At 40.4% G+C, this 19,527-nt stretch overlaps 1 protein-coding gene and 1 long non-coding RNA gene across 3 annotated transcripts in view; both read left to right on the top strand.

Annotated features, from left to right (window-relative positions):
• The window catches only part of LOC122217016, a 44,643-nt gene extending 26,833 nt beyond the window's left edge, over window positions 1-17,810 (top strand). The window contains exons 2-4 of one of the 2 annotated variants that reach the window (XR_006201253.1): window positions 7,172-7,239; window positions 13,523-13,593; window positions 16,294-17,810. This is a non-coding gene — a long non-coding RNA (uncharacterized LOC122217016). The remainder of the gene's footprint in view (window positions 1-7,171; window positions 7,240-13,522; window positions 13,594-16,293) is intronic. The other variant, XR_006201254.1, reaches the window with a different exon arrangement.
• On the top strand, window positions 11,183-11,374 carry SMIM43 (small integral membrane protein 43). The gene has a single exon (XM_042933929.1). It carries the CDS (start codon window positions 11,183-11,185, stop codon window positions 11,372-11,374), a length of 192 nt encoding a protein of 63 aa, XP_042789863.1.
• Window positions 17,811-19,527: the final 1,717 nt, after the last annotated feature.

Genomic DNA, 19,527 nt, shown 5'->3' on the forward strand with positions numbered 1-19,527 from the left:
CACCAGAAAATCTGAAGAAATCTGGAGAAGAAGGAGGAAAAATCATACTGGCAAATATAGCTAAGGCATCAGCAAAATGCTGAAACTGATATATGGCTGTTTTCCTCTTGCAATAAACTTTTGAGTTTTCATCTGAAAAAATACACAAGATAGAAGAAAACATGAAGAGACAAAAATGTAGGTAGCAGGTGCTAAGTTTTGTGCATTGAGTTGTGTGTTCATCTTTTCTCATAGGTGAGAAATGGTTCAACCACCAGCCGGGTGGGTGGAGAAAGGAAATTCTTGGTGGCATAAGTTTCAATCATAGCCCACCATCTCAGCCATAGAACACATGAAGAGGTCGTGATTATGAAGGGCCACACAGAAGAACCAGGTGTGCAATAGACTACAAGGAATATGCATTTTCTTCAGATGTCACAAAGCTTCGTATTCATTACTGAGTAGTCACTATAATAGCATCACTTATTTCAACCAACAGTATCCACGATAGAGAAAAAAAAAAACACACACACACACCTCATGACAGTAGCAATATTCTAATACCACTAATTCAAAAACACCCTGTACATTTTCTTTTTGCAGTGTTTTTCAGGTCACAGAAAATGGTGGGACAATCTCTTCATTGCTGAATTTATAATCTATACTTTTTGGATTCTTGACAAATGCTTTGAAGGTTACTGTATCTATGGTGCTGTTCATCTTGGTGTTTAAATGCTCATATCCATTAAGCCAAAAGAAAACACACATGAGCCATAAAAAGAGACTTTGCCTCTCCCAAGCCAGCAGCCTCTAGTCTGAGGTAATAATTTCAGTGGGAAGGATGAGAAGTTTCCTTAGACAGATTCCAGTGGCTTCCAGACAGCTGATACAAAAACCAGAGGGAGGGTTGGGGGGGGCAGTCATTGTTGACTGCTTTATGGTGGGGATTACAAAAGGAATATCCAGATTTATTCTCTGTTGGAGGCCTTAGAATCTCTCAGTCTCTTTCACTAAGAATTTCTGTTTAGGTTCTAACCAGTATTTATGACAATGGGCCTTCTAATATGACATATTGTAGAGGCAATAATACCAAACCTATAGCTTAACCACCATGGAGTTGTTCTCTCTAAATAAGAAGATCCCAGGGAGAAGTAATTTTCTCATATATTAAATAGCATTGTGGCTTTCTGCATTAAGCATACTTACACGCTATGGGAAATAGTTCTTTGGGGGGATATAGTATGCCTTCCTATAACCGGTAGCCAAAGTAGATTATTTTAACGATTTAGACCTTATGGTAAAGCTCCTATTTTACTCAAAATAAAAGGTATCTATAAGAGTAGTATATGCATACAATAAAATATGTATTAGTCAGGGGTCTCCAGAGAAACAGAACCTATAAGGAGATTAGATAGATAGATAGATAGATAGGGAGGGAGGGAAATCTGCTTTACTTAGTCTACTGGTTGAGTGTTAATTTCATCCAGAAAAACACTCACAGATACACCCATAATAATGTTTGACCAAATGTCTGGATACCCTGTGGTCCAATAAAATTGACAAATGAAATTAACCACTACAGAATACTATCCAGCTTACAAAGGAAGAAAATTCTGACACATGCTATGATAGGGATGAAATTTGAGGACATTATCATAAGTGAAATAAGCAAGGCAGGAAAGGACAAATACTGTATGATTGCACTTATATAAGATACCTAGAGTAGTCAAATTCATAGAGACAGAAAGAACGGGTGGTTGCCTGGGGTGGAAGGGCAGGCGGTAAATGGGAAGTTATTATTGAATGAGTACAGACTTTCAGTTTTGCAAGATGAAAAAGTCCTGGAGATGGCTGGTGGTGATGGTTGCACAACATTATGAATGTGCTTGATAACACTGATCTGTACACTTAAAAATGGGTAAGATGATAAATTTTATCTTAAGTGTGTTTTACCAGAATTAAAAATAAAAAGAGAAGGAGGATTCTGGGAAGATGATGGGTTAGCAAGCACTAGGAATCTGTCTCCCCACTTAGACAACAATTGCACTGGTGGCATGATCTGTCCGATACAACTAATTTAGAACTTTGGAGTCTATAGCAGGCTTGCAATTCCAGAAGTTTGGACCTAAATAATCGTATCAGGGATTACAGGCTCTAACTAACAGTGATTGTGAGCTCTGGGTAACATCAATTCTGTTGTAATTCCATGTTCCCTTTTACTCCTCTAGCCCAGGGGGCTATAATCTTGTGGTATTTTACCTTCTCCTTTTTGCTCCTTATATTCATTCAACAGCTGTGTAATTGACAACTGATTCCCAGTATTAAATTTCCCTGTGTTGGTTACCTATGGTGGTTTTGTTTTCTTTTTGGGAAACTGATAATACTTTTCCTCAATTAGATTAGGTCAATTTAGGTCATATGCCCCCTCCTGGACCAAAAAAAAAAAAAAAAAAAAAAAAAAAAAAAGAAAGAAAAGAAAAGAATCATTGTATTCCCTAAATGACTTTTAGATGACTGGGACCCACATCCCCAATACAGTTTCCTCTAAGTCATATGAGATACACAGAAAAGAGGTAGATACCTGAATAAAGTCAGGACACTATTAATGAGGAAGACAGAGGGATGAGGTGCTTGGTTTGGTTAGGCAACCAAAGGTATTCAAGTTTACCCAGCTAGCAAGAGATAAAGCCAAGATAAATGTCCAAGTCCAAAGGACTCAAGACTCTTTCATCACTACAATACAGTGTAGGGTAGAGTGTATAGGGCTGGGACTAAGACCCAAAGCTGTGCGTTACCAGTTTGCCTATGTATGTCTTTTTTTTTTTTTTTTTTGGTGGCATTTTTAATTTATTATTTATTATTATTATTTTTAAATTTATATCCAAGTTACTTAGCATATAGTGCAACAATGATTTCAGGAGTAGATTCCTTAATGCCCCATATCCAATTAGCCCATCCCCCCTCCCACAACCCCTCCAGTACCCTCCATATTTAAGAGTCTCTTATGTTTTGTACTCTCCCTGTTTTTATATTCTTTTTGCTTCTCTTCCCTTCCCTTATGTTCATCTGTTTTGTCTCTTAAAGTCCTCATATGAGTGAAGTCATATGATATTTGTCTTTCTCTGACTGACTAATTTTGCTTAGCGTAATACCCTCTGGTTCCAACCACATAGTTGCAAATGGCAAGATTTCATTCTTTTTGATTGCCGAGTAATACTCCACTGTATATATACTATATATATATATGTATATATATATACACACACACAATGTGTATATATATACAATATATATGTGTATATATGTATATGTATATATATACACATATATATTGTATATATATACATATACATATATAGTATATATAGACATTGTATATATATATATATATATATATTGTATATATATACATTGTGTATATATATATATATATATATATATTATATATATACATACATACACCGTATACACACACACACACACACACACACACACACCGCACATCTTCCTTATCCATTCATCCATCAATGGACATTTGGGCTTTTTCCATACTTTGGCTATTGTTGATAGTGCTGCTATAAATATTGGGGTGCATGTGTCCCTTCGAAACAGCATACCTGTATCCCTTGGATAAATACCTAGTAGTGCAATTGCTGGGTCATAGGGTAGTTCTATTTTTAATTTTTTGAGGAAACTCCATACTGGTTTCCAGAGTGGCTACACCAGTTTGCATTCCCACCAGCAGTGAAAAGAGATCCTCTTTGTCCACATCCTCGCCAACATCTGTTGTTGCCTGAGTTGTTAACGTTAGCCATTCTGACAGGTGTGAGGTGGTATCTAGTTGTGGTTTTGATTTGTATTTCCCTGATGATGACTGATATTGAGCATTTTTTCATGTGTCAGTTGGCCATCTGGATGTCTTCTTTGGAGAAGTGTCTATTCATGTCTTTTGCCCATTTCTTCACTGGATTATTTATTTTTTGATAAGTTCTTTATAGATTTTGGATACTAACCCTTTCTCTGATGTGTCATTTGCAAATATCTTCTCCCATTCTGTTGGTTTCCTTTTAGTTTTGCTGATTGTTTCCTTCGCTGTGCAGAAGCTTTTTATTTTGATGAGGTCCCAATTGTTCATTTTTGCTTTCGTTTCCCTTGCCTCCAGAGATGTGTTGAGTAAGAAGTTGCTGCAGCCATTGCCTGTGTATATCTTGAGGGCGGCTTGGACCCCTAGATCTGGGAATGCGGGTCCTAGTTGTTGGGGTCACCAGATCTTATAAGCTGGCATTTTAGTAAAGGAGTATGGATTACAGAAAAATTCTACTTTTCTCCAATTTCTTTTTCCCTTGTGGCAGTTCAGTTTTAGTCCTATGTATGTGCATGTACATCTGCAAGCCCATGGCTGTGATTATTATCAGCTCATATAGAAGTCTGCAGACCTTCCATTAGAGACGATAGTTTCACTGCTGCCATTATTGAAGTTGTGCTGAACAAAAGATATATTGCTCTATAATGCTCAGATTTTTTATTTTGCTACATGACATAGTATTGATCAAGTCTAAAGGCACCCACAGTCACATCGACTTTTTCTAGTGTTCCTGCTAACTTACTGGAAAGAGTCTAAATTAAAGAAATAGTGGTTGGCTGTTAGCACAATCTGTCACTTAATTTTTTTTTCAATATTGCACAGACTTGGGTATATTCTGTTATGTTTTAAAACATTATAAACCAAGGACAGGGTCTAGATTTTTTTTTCTGTAGAATTATTTTTAGTGGTGAATTCTGGATTTCAAAGGCTACCCACATAATATGATCTCCCACATACCCCTCAAATAAGTTTCTTCCTTAGATTTCCCTCCTGCACTCCTTTCCTTCCTTCCCACTGGAATTCCTAAATGGTTATGTGAGATTTAAGCAGTTTATCATTTACACTTTACTTATTTCTTGAAGAGGATCTCATTTTGTAAGTATTGCAAAACTGCGTAAGTCATCCTTTTGGGATGGAGTAGGAAAAGAGGTGAGGGTGTGGAGAGCAAGTCCTATTGTCAGGGTGTTACAATAACTTTTGGTTAACTTAAGAGGACTCCCTGAAGTAGAACAACTCACTTTTCTCCTCTTCTGCAGCAGTAAACATTCCTATAGATGTTCTAATTCTAACCTAGAGGGTTTGTAAGGGTTGTGAAGAGTGTAAATAAGGGGAAATTCCAAAGAAGCCCAGCTTGTATTATGTAGAAATCAACATGGTGGTACATTTGTATATGGGGAAGAAGCAGGGGATATGGGGTGTCAGAGGGACATGTATAGTATGGCTGGGGTATTTGGGGGCCTTTAAGAGTTGCCAGGATCACTGGGGTGATAAAGGTCCTGACTAGCTAGGACAGAGCTTCTTAGGGCCTGGAAACTTCCATAGAATATGGATCTCATCCTCAGCACATGCATCAGTGCTTTACAGGAGATCCCATCTAAGCAGAGACCATCTATCTACCTGTAACCCAGTTTTTAAGGTCCTAGCCACCTAGAAAGGTGTGCAGTGACTTAAGAACCCAATGTTAATAATCATGGTCCACAGCATATTTTGAGGTCAGAGCATGGTGCGAAATATTTCTTCCATTTCTTTTGGGTGCCTTTCAGGACAAATTAAGTTAGCCTTAGAAAGATACCTGGAGAGGCACCTGGGTGGCTCAGTTGGTTGAGCGTCTAACTCTTGATTTTGTGAACATTATCTTGTTTAGTCTGTGTTCAGATTACCATGTTTGTCTCTTGCATATTTTCTTTCTTTCTTTATTTTTTTTTTAAAGCAACTCTTAAAAAAGAAATAAGGCAACTCTTGATTTTGGCTCAGTTCCTGATCTCACAGTTAATGAGACTGAGCCCCATGTTGGGCTCTGCCCCGACAGCATGGAGCCTGCTTGGGATTCTCTCTCTCCCTCTCTCTCTGCATCCCCCGCCCCTCAAAAATAAATAAATAAACTTAAAAAAAATAAAGGTGCCTGGAAGTCTCTTTTTCTTATTCTCCCACTTTTATCCTTCCCCTGTCTTGGGGAAGCTGCTTCCATCGTGCACTTACTCCCAACAGGTAAGTCCTGGGAGGTTTCACCCTGAGGTGGTGACAGTAGAACTTTACAGCCCTTCCGTGGTATTTTCTTAAGTCTTTAGAGTCTTTTTTTTAAGTTTATTTATTTATTTTGAGAAGCGGCAAGGGGCAGAGAGAGAGAGGGAGAGAGAGAGAATCCCAAGCAGCCTCCGTGCTGCCAGCTCAGAGCCTGACTTGGGGTTCAAACCCACAAACCATGAAATCATGACCTGAGCTGAAACCAAGAGTCTGATGCTTAACAGACTGAGTCACCCAGGTGCCCGGGTCTTCATAGTCTTTAGAGAAGCACACTTATTTATAAGACAAACTCTTCTATTGCTACCCTTAATCACTTCTCATAAATAGCTTTGATGCTTGTTATGATAAAAGATCCCTCCCTATCAGAGGTGAGGGTGAGGAGGAACAGAGCAGACAAAGGGAGAGAGAACCCTATTCTAATATACACCATAGCTGTCCATAGCCAGGACCTGGAACAGCCCTGGGTCAATATCCAGTTGTTCTGAGACTTGTAAGGAGTGGACTGAGGAGTTGAATGATACATAAAGTCTGACTCTGAGTAGTGCCATGTTATGTGGACGCATATGCAGGGTCAACTTTGTGGACAGTAGTATGGGATTGTAATGATGTAGCCTCCATCTACTTTACCAGTTTGCATACAAGGGCTTTCTTTTTAGGTGCTAGAACCAGACAAATGCTTATCTATAGTAAGTGTCCTTTCTGCCCTTTAAATTCTTAGGTTTTCTTTCCACAGATTTCCATTAATATGCATACTTAGGTAGAGAAAGATTGTGTCTTATTTCTATGGAGTCATTTATATAATAGAAACTGAATTCAGACCATCTTATGAGGTGTATAAATATGACCAGAGGCTTAAAAGTACTGGGAACATGTAATAAGTGTAATAAGTTATTTTTTCTTGTAGCAACATTATTTCAAATATAGATCCTACTGAGAGTGACTATGAGGATATATTAGTTAATATTTATAAATCTATTTAAGCTGCTCAGATAAATGGAAAATCTAAATAGTTATGGTCAGGAAGGCTGAAATGGGTTTGAACGTGGTGACCTAAAACTTTCATCCCTTGGCTTCTTTCCTCAGCATCTCCAGGCAAACACTGGCTCATTTGAAGCTTTTACCTTCAAGATTTCAAAGAAAGGAGCTGAGATGTAAGTAAGCAAAAGGTATATATTTCTTGAAATGTGTTTTCTTTAAGTTTGTCACTCAAAAGAAAAAAAAAAGTGTGATCATTAATTTGATGGTGATACACAAGAAAAGGGTACTTTCTTCTGGGAGACAGGATACCATGGGGGTTGAGAGTGAAGGTTCTGGAGCCAAACTCCCTTGGTTCACATCCCAGTTTTGCCACTTGTTGGCTGTGTGGCTTTAAGGAGGTCATGTAACCTCTCTGTGTTTCAATTTCCATCCTTTGATAGCTTGGCTATCTGGATGGCAATGTGCCAAATGGCATATTTCAAACACTTTATTGATTTTAAGCATATAACATATGTAAAGTGAGTAAGTAATGCTTTCCCAGTCAGTATTCCCATCTGCCAGCTGCCATTAAACACTCCTTCTCGCTACAATAAGATCTACTGGAAAACCAGTGGCAGCTCACAGAATGGAAGAGAGGCAGGAGAGTCAAGTTTGGGAAAGGGGCAGAGTAAAGGACATCACGGAGGCGGGCAATGAGAGCCACACCCAGGTCACTCCCAGGACTGGTCTGGGTCTTGGAGTTTCTCTGCCACTGGGATGCATCTAACCTCCAAACATTTCCTCCTGTTCTGACTGCTCCCAAACTTCAGAGTTGTGGAATTGAGGATATTTGGCTGAGTTTCTGGCATGGCTCTTTCTGCCCTTCTTCCTTCATTGTATCAGGAGTGAGTAAAAGATATATCTGACCCTCTTGGTTTCCATAATGGGAGGTGGCAGTGGAAAGCAGTCACTGGATTCTGTCCTCCTATCAAGATTAGGTAAAATGGAGTATTCTACCAGTAAGAACATGTGGTGCTTCACAAATCTTACAAATCTCTGCTTTCAGGTAAGACTTTAAATTCTCAGTAGCTCCATGAGCCATAGTGTGGTGGTAATTGTTTAACAACTGGCTCTCTGGCCCTGATTTGTAACATCTGGACATTTCCAAGGGCAAACACTCCCACTGTGGCCAATTTCAGGCTACCCACATGACATCTGAACACAACTGAAAAGAGATTTTCAGGGCACCTGGGTGGCTCAGTCAGTTGAGCGACTGACTTTGGCTCAGGTCATGATCTCAGTCTGTGAGTTTGAGTCCCATTTGGGGCTCTGTGCTGACAGCTGGGAGCCTGGAGCTTGCTTCGGATTCTGTGTCTCCGCGTCTCTCTCTCTGCCCCTCCCCTGCTCACACTCTCTCTCTCAAAAATAAAATAAAAACATAAAAAAATTTTTAAAAAGATGTACAGTAATATATACTATTATATAATATTTCAGCCATACAGCTACAACAGATGTAAATAACCTCAAGTGCATAGAAAATAGTGAAATGTAGTAAAATAATTCATAAGTAATTAGTTTTTATTTATAAGTATTTATTTATGAGTATTCATTACCTTTGTTGTTAACATAATTTATAAGTTTATATGATTTTTTTGCTGTTTATTTTGTATTTATTTTGAGAGAGAGAGGGAGGGAGAGAGAGAATTCCAAGCAGGCTCTGCACTGTCTGTGCAGTGCCCAATTCTGGGCTTGAATCCACAGAGCATGAGATCATGACCTGAGCTGAAATCAAGAGCTGGATGCTCTTGGACTGAGCCAACCAGGCACCCCTATATGATTTAATTTTTAACAATAGCTGTATTTTAACAAATGGCTTGCAAAATTTTTCCAAATAATTTATGAGCCAGCACACCACTGCCTATGAGATGGATTAATAATCAAGAGAGAGATTTCTTATAGTGTACAATGCTTGGTGAGATGCCTAGGAGCTAGAAATTTTGCACAGTATATTTTTATACACTGGGAATCCTCAGCAACAGATTAATAATAGTATCTGACATTTATCTAGCAAAACACATTCTTATTCAACATCCTAATTTATTTTTTATCCTTACAACAAACCCAGGGAAAAGGTAAGCAAGGTATATTATAGGTGAGGGGACTGAGTCAGAGAAGTGAAGTAACCTCTGACAGGTGGAGTAGAAACTAGATTTGGGTCCTCGAGACTACCGGTTCACAGCTTTTTCCATACCATCCTGTTTCTTTGAACCCTTGCCATCCCTGGAGTAGCCATTTATTACAGGCAGACTATTAAATAATCTGGAATGTGTATGTCAAGACTTATTCCCTGAATTCAGCCCAGGGGGCTCTCCTGTATCTTCACAAATAAAAAATGAATTAAGTCGGAGGCCCATGAAATGGACAATGACAACATGTTGCATTACCAGCTTTGATGGCAAGACTCCAAGATGGCCCCTGATGATCCTTACCCCTGATGTTCATGTCCTTGGACTCCTTCACTGTAAGGCTCACCTGTGTGACTAATAGGACATTACAGAAGTGTTGATATATGACTTCTTAAGCTAGCCACAAAGAGCTAGCCTTGTTCTCTTGGGCCACTTGCTATGGGAGAAGCCAGCACAGTGTTACAAGGACACACAAGCAGGCCTGTGGAGAAGTCCACATGGGAAAGAGCTGAGGCCTCTCACCAACAGCCAGCACTGTTCTGGTGATAAAAGCGAGCTACCTTGGAAGTGGATCCTCCAGTTCCAGACAAGCCTTCAGGTGACTGTGGCCTTGCCTGACATCTGACCCTAACCTCGTAAGAAACTCCAGGTCAGGATCACCAAGCTAAGTGCTACCAAACTCTTAACTCACAGAAACTATGAGAGAGAACCAATGTTTCTGTTGTCTTAAGGCATTGAGTTTTGGGGTAATTTGTTACACAGCTCTGGATAAACTGGGTTTCTTTACAAGCTACACCATATAGACTATGGGTGATCTTAACCAAATACAGATAGGTGTTAGGGACTTAAACGAACATTTCAAGTAATTGTTTATTGTATTGTTTCTGCTTTCCACCAAGGAAATTCAATTTCAAATCAACATTCTGTGAAGCTTTATACAATATAACTTTTGAAATGCGTTTTGTTGTTAATGCTTTTCTTTCCTTTTTTTTTTTTTTTAAGAGTTTCAGGCTCTACCTACTGAGCCAGCCAGTTACTCCTTTTTTTTAATGTTTATAATGTTTGTTTATTTTGGGGAGAGGGCAGGGCGGGGAAGGGGGAGAGAGTTGGGGGTTAGAGAGAGAGGGAGAGGCAGAATCCCAAGCAGGCTCCAGGCTCTGAGCTGTCAGCACAGAGCCCAGCGCAGGGCTTTACTTCGGGAACCATGAGATTATGACCTAAGCAGAAGTCGGAGGCTTAACCGACTGAGCCACCCAGGTGCCCCTGTTATTAATGCTTTTCTAAGTGGCCTGTTGTTGTCCATAGAAAAGAGCACTCTGGACTGAGTACGTGTGCGACTCTGAAGAGCAAGGCAGGTTGAACTGGAATTCACTCAGGCACCATGAAGTCATCTCACAGAAGGAAGTCATCTAATAGCCCTTTAGACCCCACCTTCACTGCTACCTTTAATTCTTTTGGGTTTCTGGGCCATGGCATGTTTTCCCTCTGGGAAAACCAGGACAGGGGAAAATATCCAGAAATCAATTAATTAGGAAGGGAGGGGACTAGGAATCCATTGGATGATGGGGGTGGAAATCTTAAAATCATTTGCAAAACACCAGCCCCAACACCCCTTGGAGACTGAGCCGTGACCTCTTCTCCTGGCGTCCCCGCCCGCTAAATTCGCTCCTAGAAAAATCCGCTCACGTCCCCAAGAGCGCAGGAGAGGATCTCAGCGAAGCGGGAGGCTCTCGTGCCTGCTGGGAGAGGCGGAGCTGGGATTAACCAGCTCCTTGGCGCTTTTCCTCCGAACTGGGGGAGGCCAAGCACGGACCGAGAAGTAGGCGCCCAACGCCGGGCGCCCGTAAGGGGGCGGAGGAGACTCGGAGGTGGGAGAACGGGTGGCAAGCCTGGTCCGCCAGCTGCTATCCGCGCCTAGCGCGCACAACCACCGAGCGCCGGCGCCTCAAGCATGGAGTGGGAGCTCAACTTTCTGCTCTACCTGGCGCTCTTTTTCTTCCTGCTCTTCTTACTTTTCCTCTTGCTCTTCGTGGTCATCAAGCAGCTGAAGAACTCTGTGGCCAGCACGGCTGGGGCGCTCCAGCCCGGGCGTCTCTCACTGCACCGGGAGCCTTGGGGCTTCTCCCGAGAGCAAGCGGTGTGACCCGTAAGGCGCGGGCACTAGCGGGAGGGCACGGAGCTGCGCGGGCGCCAGGCTGGGTCTTAGCCTCGACTCTCTGTCCGCGTGGCCACCCAGGTTCCAGTGCTAGGCTCCGTGGTAGCGCTGGCAGGTTCGTTCGGAGGTGGAAGGGGCCTGCGGAGGGGCGAGTTTCTCGGCCCCTCGGGGAGGCTCTGGGCTTGAAGCACGCTCTGTTGCCAGGCACGGTGGGTGTATGGGGTCTGGGCTAGCGCTGTGCTCTTAGGAATGGACCCTCAGCTTTTCCGGGGTGGGGAGAGAGGGAGAAAGAGAGACGTTCAGCCTTTGGAGCCGGAATGGCTTTGGGCACCTGCAAGCTCTTCTTCCCAGTCCCACTGCATTTTAGCTTGTTCCCAGAGGATGGCAAGCTAAATCATTCGGATAATTCAGCCCAACCTTCCATACCAAATTTGATTCCAAAAATCGAATGTCAACCTAAATGTCCAAATTATTTAGAGTATGGGCTTTGGGACAGGGAGCAGGAGGAAACAGTGCACACTTGAAGTATGCCGAATACTGCTTTAAATATCTTTGCCCTTTGGTAGAGGCTGAGGTTCGTCTGGCAGCGGCCTATCTTCCCCTAAATCCTTACTCCTCTCCTAGCCACCGACCCGGTTGATGGCTACAGAGTTGCCTGCCACACCGGGTGGGTTTAGAATCTGGAACAGCGGGACGGCGAGACTTAGAAGTCATTTGAGAGGTGCCTTGGGGTTGCTCTGGAGGGCCGGTGAAAAGAGGTACTGTTTACACGTTTTAGGGCAATAGGAAAAAGAGGACCGGAGGAGCAAGGATGTCTTTTCAGAATACATGACTAGACCATTTGCGAGAAGATTGACCGGCAGCAATAAACTTCTCATTAATGTGCCCTAAGCACCCTCCAGGCAATGTCAGTTTGGGGAAATAAGAGTTTCATCTTCCAGATGCTTTTTGTTCGATTTTTGCTGTCTCGAGTTCTGGAGTCAAGCTGCCGCCCTGGGTTGGTGCCTTGAAGGCGGCAACTGCAGCTCCGGTTGGTAATGGGAAACCCTTCACAGAGGGGACCTGAACAACCCGAGATGGACGTCTTCTGCCAATGGTAAGAGGGCACCGCCCCGGATGACACTTTGTCCCTGGTTACAGCTAAACTTCTGAAGACCCAGGGCCTGAAAAAGTGAGAGGTTAAGATGGAGGAAATGGGAGCAATGAAAGAACTCTCTCACACTTAGAACTGATGAACTTCTATTAGAACTGAGGAGCCAAACTGATTCCTAACTCAGGGCAAGAGTCAGTGTCTATGTAGAGGAGCGTAGAAATTAGAATGGGATGTGAGGAGTGTTTGCAATTTTAATAAACATTCTACTCTTTTGGAAAACAGTGCAGGGGGTCTAGGAGTTGAAATATGTAATGCAGGTATCTTTTGTCTTCAGTAAGGGTTAGGATTAGTCACATTAAGGTGGGATAAGCTGTCCATGTCATGACTGAATTTTGAAAATATTTATTAATTTGAGGTAAAATGACCATGTAGAGAGGATAAAAACAACAAAATACTAAGTTTTGCCTAAGTTGATAATATGAAAGTGAAGCAGAAGACAATTACTTTGTTAATTCAAGGTAAGGAAAAATAGTCTCATGTAGGTAAACATAATTATGGGGAATTTTCTTTTTTATTTGGCTGAGACATTCAGATACTTTCCCATATTTCTATTTCACGTTGCTTGAACAGACCTGTTGTTAATGAAGTATAGGTGTGTGTATGTATGTGTATATATACGCATATATTTCTCTCTATATATAAATATATATAATTCTATCTGTCTATCCATCCTTCTCTTTATCAGAGCTATAGTATAACTTCATTTGAATTTCCAGTTTGAATCCCAGAATCAACTGCAGTGACTCTATCTTGTATTTTAAACAATAGGTCTCTAATTGGTTGACACTTCCATAGTGGCATTTAACTATAGGGTTATATGGTTAATATGGACACTGAAGATGAGTGTAGGAGTAGTTAATTAGCAATTATACTTGTTTACAAGGATGGAAAACAATCGCTTCGTACTTTATTAATAACTGGACTGAAAATTATTTTAACCACCTCCTTGACTTCTTGATTTTGTAATCCTTTAATCTTCCTAGCAGTGCCACTGGTGTCCAGGGGTGTAAACGAGCCCTGACTCTTCTAGAGAGGAGACTCTGGAGAACTGAGGGTGAGTAGTGTGCTGCCATCCCAGGATTAATCTGGGTTGTGGTTCTACTGACTTTGTTTGAAAGGACATGAAAGGAATGGTTACTTTTCTATCTTGTGCCCAGTGCCATTTTATACCCTCCTTCCCTCCTTGTAATCTATTAATTACTAAGTTGCCATTTTAATAGGCAAAAAAAAAAAAAAAAAAAGAAGAAGAACAAAAACCAAAAAACTATTTATTCCTGTTACTCCATCACTGCCTGCCTGGAATGTGGCCCTAAACTCTGGGAATTAAGCTTCTTCACATTTGCTCCCAGAACTTGCAGCTGGTGTTCTCCTGCCTCACTCCTGCTTGGTTAGGCACTCTGCTTTTGAAACTTTGACACCTGTACTTGAACTGCCTTTTTCTATTCATTTATTCAATCATCATTTTTCCAAAACTCAACAAAGACTGACCTCCCAAATTAGAACTACTTCTGAACTCACTTTTTTTTCTATCTGTATGTATTCTTGATCTAATGCTCTAACACCCACAATGCTCTAGTTTCCCAGTTTGTACATGTTGGCTGCTCCATCCGCTGACCACATTCCGATCCTATCACTATCCCAAATTGATTTTCAAAGATGTTATGCATGTGGGTTAAACATTAAAACATTTGAAAAATAAGGAACGTTTAAAATAACGGCTCATTATTCAAATGTAACTTGATTATAGAAGATTCTTATGTTCTATTTCAAATAGAAGGTATTTAGTGACTCTTCAGCCATGTTAGAAGCTGAGTTGAATTTCTTACATTATAAGGAAATGAGCCATAATTCAGTTATTATGAAATGTTAGTATTTTATGTCAGGTGTTCTTATTTCATTGCTGTGTCTAAATTTCAGTTGTTTAAAATGACTTCGAATTTTATTAGGGTAAATAATCTTGATTGTTTCACTGATTTCCAAACCTGTCAATGCAGTGAATCAGCAGTTCCACTTGGAAAGATAACCATTTTAAGTTGAATGAGAATGACATCACACTCACACCTGCAAAATCTAAAATGTCTAATAAAGTAGACTCCTATATCTGAACTTCAATTTTAGGGCACAGCTGTACATGCAGGACTGATGCCATCTGGTGCAGTTCCACAGAATAAGAGAGAAAATTTACCCAGAGTGTGCCATGCACTGGCTTTTCTGGGAATGACAGGTTGCCAGGATTTGTTTTTGGTTCACTTGCAGGGGTGGAAACTTGGAACTAGGTGAGTTGTTTTACATGCAACATCCCCATTTATAGCTTGACATTTCATATTTCCAATTTTGTTTACAGTTTCAAAATAAGTGCAAAAGAGCTAATTTTTTTTAATGGCCCCAAATTTAAACATTGTATATAGTTAACCATTTAGGATAGTGGTAAATATTTACTTCTTCTAACTCATACCTGCTAATCTAGGGATGTTTAGAATACTAATGGTGCTAGTGCAATACATAGAAAGTATTTACACAGTACTATACTTTGGTTTTAATTTTTATAACTACTCTGGGGCAGGTGTACTTATTATAGCTAAAACCACAATTAAAATTCTGGGATCATTAGGAAATCACTGTCAGGCGTCTGTGTCACTTACAAGAGGAAGTTAAAATGGAGTTGCAGATCCTTGCAGTTGATTTTTGTTATTTGTTTGTTTTTTGTTTGTTTTTGTTTTGTTTTGTTTTGTTTTGAATCAGTGAAATGAATTATCAACTCTACATTTCTTACTTTGTCCACACAAAATGAAGTTACAGATTAAATAATAATGTGGTTAATTATCTGAGTAGTTAGCATCTTACCACATAAGAATTTGGGTGATCAGAAGGGCCGACCTATGTTTAGAACAGTAGTTAGAATATAATAGGCATTCAGGAAAAACATCCTGATGAATTCAGCTAAAAATCCTCTTGTTTTCCTTAACAGTAGCTATTTTATGTAATAAGCCTAATAATTTTCTTCCACTGTTGTGCTGTGTAGATGTGGATGGGTTGAAGTTAAAATTAAAAAAAAAAAAAATTAGTGTTTGTTTATTTCTGAGAGAGACAGAGCTAGAGCACAAGTGGGCAAGCGGCAGAGAGAGAATCGAAAGCAGGCTCCGTGCCGTCAGTGCAACACACAATGCAGGGTTGGAACCAATGAACCGTGAGATCATGACCTGAGCCAAAGTCGGATACTCAACCCACTGAGCCACCCAAGTGCCCCTGAAGTTAAAATTTTTATACTTAACTTGATTTTTTTTATGACTCTCTGAAGTTACTTGAACTTTATTGAATATATATATGGATTCTTCCGACAAGTTTTTTTTTTTTTTTAATTAAAAAAAAGGGAAGGGGCAGAGAGAGAGGGGGAGACATAGAATCTGAAGCAGGCTCCAGGCTCTGAGCTGTCAGCACAGAGCCTGACGCGGGGCTCGAACTCACAAACCCAGATCATGACCCGAGCCGAAGTCGGATGTTTAACCGACTGAGCCACCAAAGCACCCCTTGGTTTTTTTGGTTTTGTTTTTTTGTTTTTTTACATTAAGATGGAAATTTTGCTTTCCTATTGGGAACCAAGATGGATTGCTCTCTCGGTAATACAGTAGGAAGTTATTGGACTTAAGGGTAGCTTAAACAAAGTAGGGATTTTGTTTCGTTCTCATGTGACAAGGAGGTCGGGGGTAAACTATTGCTGGTGTTGGTTCAGCAGCTCACAGATGTCAGGGCCAAGGTGGCCCCTGAGGTTCCCTTGGCTTTTCCCATAGGTCCCAAGATGGTTGCTGCAGCCCCCCCCGCAAGAAGATGAAGGAAGCTGAAAGAGGAAATGAGGCACACCATTTTGAGTCGGCTTCCTTTTAAAGAGCTTTCTCAGCAGCCCAGCAACTTTTACTTACATCTCATTGGCCAGACTGTGTTATATCTGCAAGGTTGCATGAGAAATGTAGTTTTTGTAGCTGGACATAAAACAGCCTTCAACAAAAAATCTGAGGAAATCTAAGGAAAACGATGATTGTGGATCTTTGGGGAACAGAGTAGCAGTCTGTGCTCTGGCTACAAAATACGGTTGTAAAGGAGCATAACGTTTGAAACAGATCAACACTGCAACTCCTTCACAACTAACAATACTCCAGGCAACACTGCTCTGCTCAGACAGTAAGCAGAGTGAAGACATGCTAGCTTTTTTCATGAAACACCTGCCAGGACTGGCTTTTGCAATCAGCTACTGGCTTGCCCCACATCAGGATTTTCTAGAGGAGGACCCTGGGAACCTGTACGCTTCCTCAGTGGACATAATCTATGGAGGTTTGGAATGGGATAAAGAATATTCTACCTTGCTGCTTTCCCATCTGCTTCACGTATTCTAATTTTCCTTACAGATTTTTGGTGGAGTCTAGTTTTTGTTTGATCCCCTAAAAGGATCATCCCTTTCATATATAGGAGAAGGTAATCTATGTAAAGAAAGGCTACTTTACTCCCTTCTGTGACTCCACCACCAACCTAGGAATATCCTGGGAGAAGACTTGCTTCTCAAAGCTGCTTCCGTAATCAGCCTACATCCTGCCTAAGCAAAGGGAGAAGAAACACTTCCCACATCCAAGGCTGTCCAAAAGAACTTTCTGTGGTGACAGAAATGTTCTATATTTGCACTGTCCGTTATGGTAGCCATTAGCCATGTGTAACTAGTGAACACTCGAAATGTGGCTAGTGTGACTGAGGAAGTAAATTTTAATTTTATTTAATTTTAAATAATTAAAATGTAAATAGCCATATGTGACTAGTGGCTATTGTATTGTACAGCTCCAGTATTCAACCTTCTTTTTCCTGTGTTTCACCAACCACCTGGGAGGGGTTTGGGCCAGTCATGTGTTTGGTGTTTCATGGTCTTCACTGTTCCACCTTGCCATTGAACTTGTCTCCCAGAGAAAAGGAAAAATGGTATCTTGGAACTAAATTCCAGATGTTCACTTGATATCTGCACATTGCACATATTTCTGTATAAATGCAGTGATCTCTTGGGAATAGGTCCTGTGATTGATTTTTGTGATAATTGGTGATGGAAAAATGGTGGTGATGGTCCATTTAGCATTCCTGGTGAACATTATGTGTTCCTAGTGAGGGTGAGTCAGCGGGAATTATTTTGTTCTGTTATGCTTAATTCTGTTTTACTTTATTTTTGTAGTATCGTGGCTGCTAAATGATTATGCCATGTATGTTTTTCAAACTACTTAGTGGTTTATATTTTTAAAAAGGCTGTGGAATAAAAAAAATAATTATATGTAACTCAGCTTTTTGTGTGTGTGAATTATTATTACGCATAATTTTTAAAGAGTTAATTAGGGTGAGATTAATGGATAGAAGGAAGTATTTATTTTTATATCAGATTTCCTTTTTAGTGGGCATGTCTGTATGCCAATTAATGTTGTCCTTTTGAAATATTAAATAATATTTTAATTGTATTTGGAGTTTGGATAAAATACGAGGGTGGTGATGGTATTGGGGTAGTTTTTTCCTCAAGTATCTGGTTCTTCTATACTGAGAATCACTTAGATTTTGTTTCTCTATTGTGCCTTCTTTGGGGTTATTTGTTTTTTTATTACTGAGTTATAGAAATGCTTGTTATTTCTAGACACTATTGAATTATGAGATGTATGCTTTACAGCAGTTTTCTCCTAGTTTGTGGCTAGCCTATTCATTTTTGTAGCAATGTCTTTAAAAGAGGTATTTTTAATTTTGAAGTTAGATTTAGCCACTTTTTCCTTTTATCTTTTTTTATTTTCTCTGTCTTCTCTAAGAGACTTTTGCCTGTCTTTAGGTCACAAAAATATTGTCTTGTACTTTTTTTTCTAGCTTAGAAACTCTATAGTTTTAACTTTTAGGATGTCTATTATCCATCTCAAATTAATTTTTGTATACAGTATGAAGTAAGGATTAAGGTTCTTTTTAGGAGTGCCTGGGTGGCTCAGTCGGTTAAGCATCTGACTTCGGCTCAGGTCATGATCTCGGGGTCCGTGAGTTCGAGCCCCACGTCGGGCTCTGTGCTGACAGCTCAGAGCCTGGAGCCTGTTTCGGATTCTGTGTCTCCCTCTCTCTGGCCCTCCCCCGTTCATGCTCTGTCTCTCCCTGTCTCAAAAATAAATAAACGTTAGGGGCGCCTGGGTGGCTCAGTCAGTTAAGCCTCCGACTTCGGCTCAGGTCATCATCTCACTGTCCGTGAGTTCGAGCCCCGTGTGGGGCTCTGTGCTGACAGCTCAGAGCCTGGAGCCCGTTTCAGATTCTGTGTCTCCCTCTCTCTCTGCCCCTCCCCTGTTCATGCTCTGTCTCTCTCTGTCTCAAAAATAAATAAACATTAAAAAAAAATTAAAAAAAAAAAAAAAGGTTCTTCCCCCCCGCCGCTGTATGTATACACAGTTTTTCTACACATTTATTGAAGAGATTTTTCCCTCCCCATTGGATTGCTTGGGCATCCTCATCAAAAACAAAATGACCATATAAGTGTGGGAGTATTGCTGGGCTCTGTAAGGCCATTCTTATGCTAATAAAACACTGTCCTGATTACTGTAGTTTTATAGTAAGTCTTGGTATTCACTATAAAACGTTATTGAAACTGAACTCATAATAAACTACTAAAGTCTGGATCTACACACAGTAAAGGAGCTTCAGTAATTTTAGTTGAAAATAGTCAAATTCAATAAGAGAACCCCACCCCAATACCGTGCTTTTTTTATTCTCAATCCTAGTTCCACCCACAATCTGAATCTAGGTTTGGGGTAGCACTTGGTGAAAAGGGATGTCCTTGTGTTTCTACATATCTGGATAATTAAGAAATAAGCTTTTTCTTCCTGTTATTACAGTTGAGACCAAACTGTAGTTTATAAAAGGGGCTTTTTGCTAGAAAGCTAAAAAACACAGCACAGAAGCTCAAGTGTTGCTAAAGTCCCATCTTTGTTACCAACCTTGTATTAGC

This window comes from Panthera leo, chromosome B1 (assembly GCF_018350215.1).
Source record: "Panthera leo isolate Ple1 chromosome B1, P.leo_Ple1_pat1.1, whole genome shotgun sequence".
Taxonomy (NCBI): domain Eukaryota; kingdom Metazoa; phylum Chordata; class Mammalia; order Carnivora; family Felidae; genus Panthera; species Panthera leo.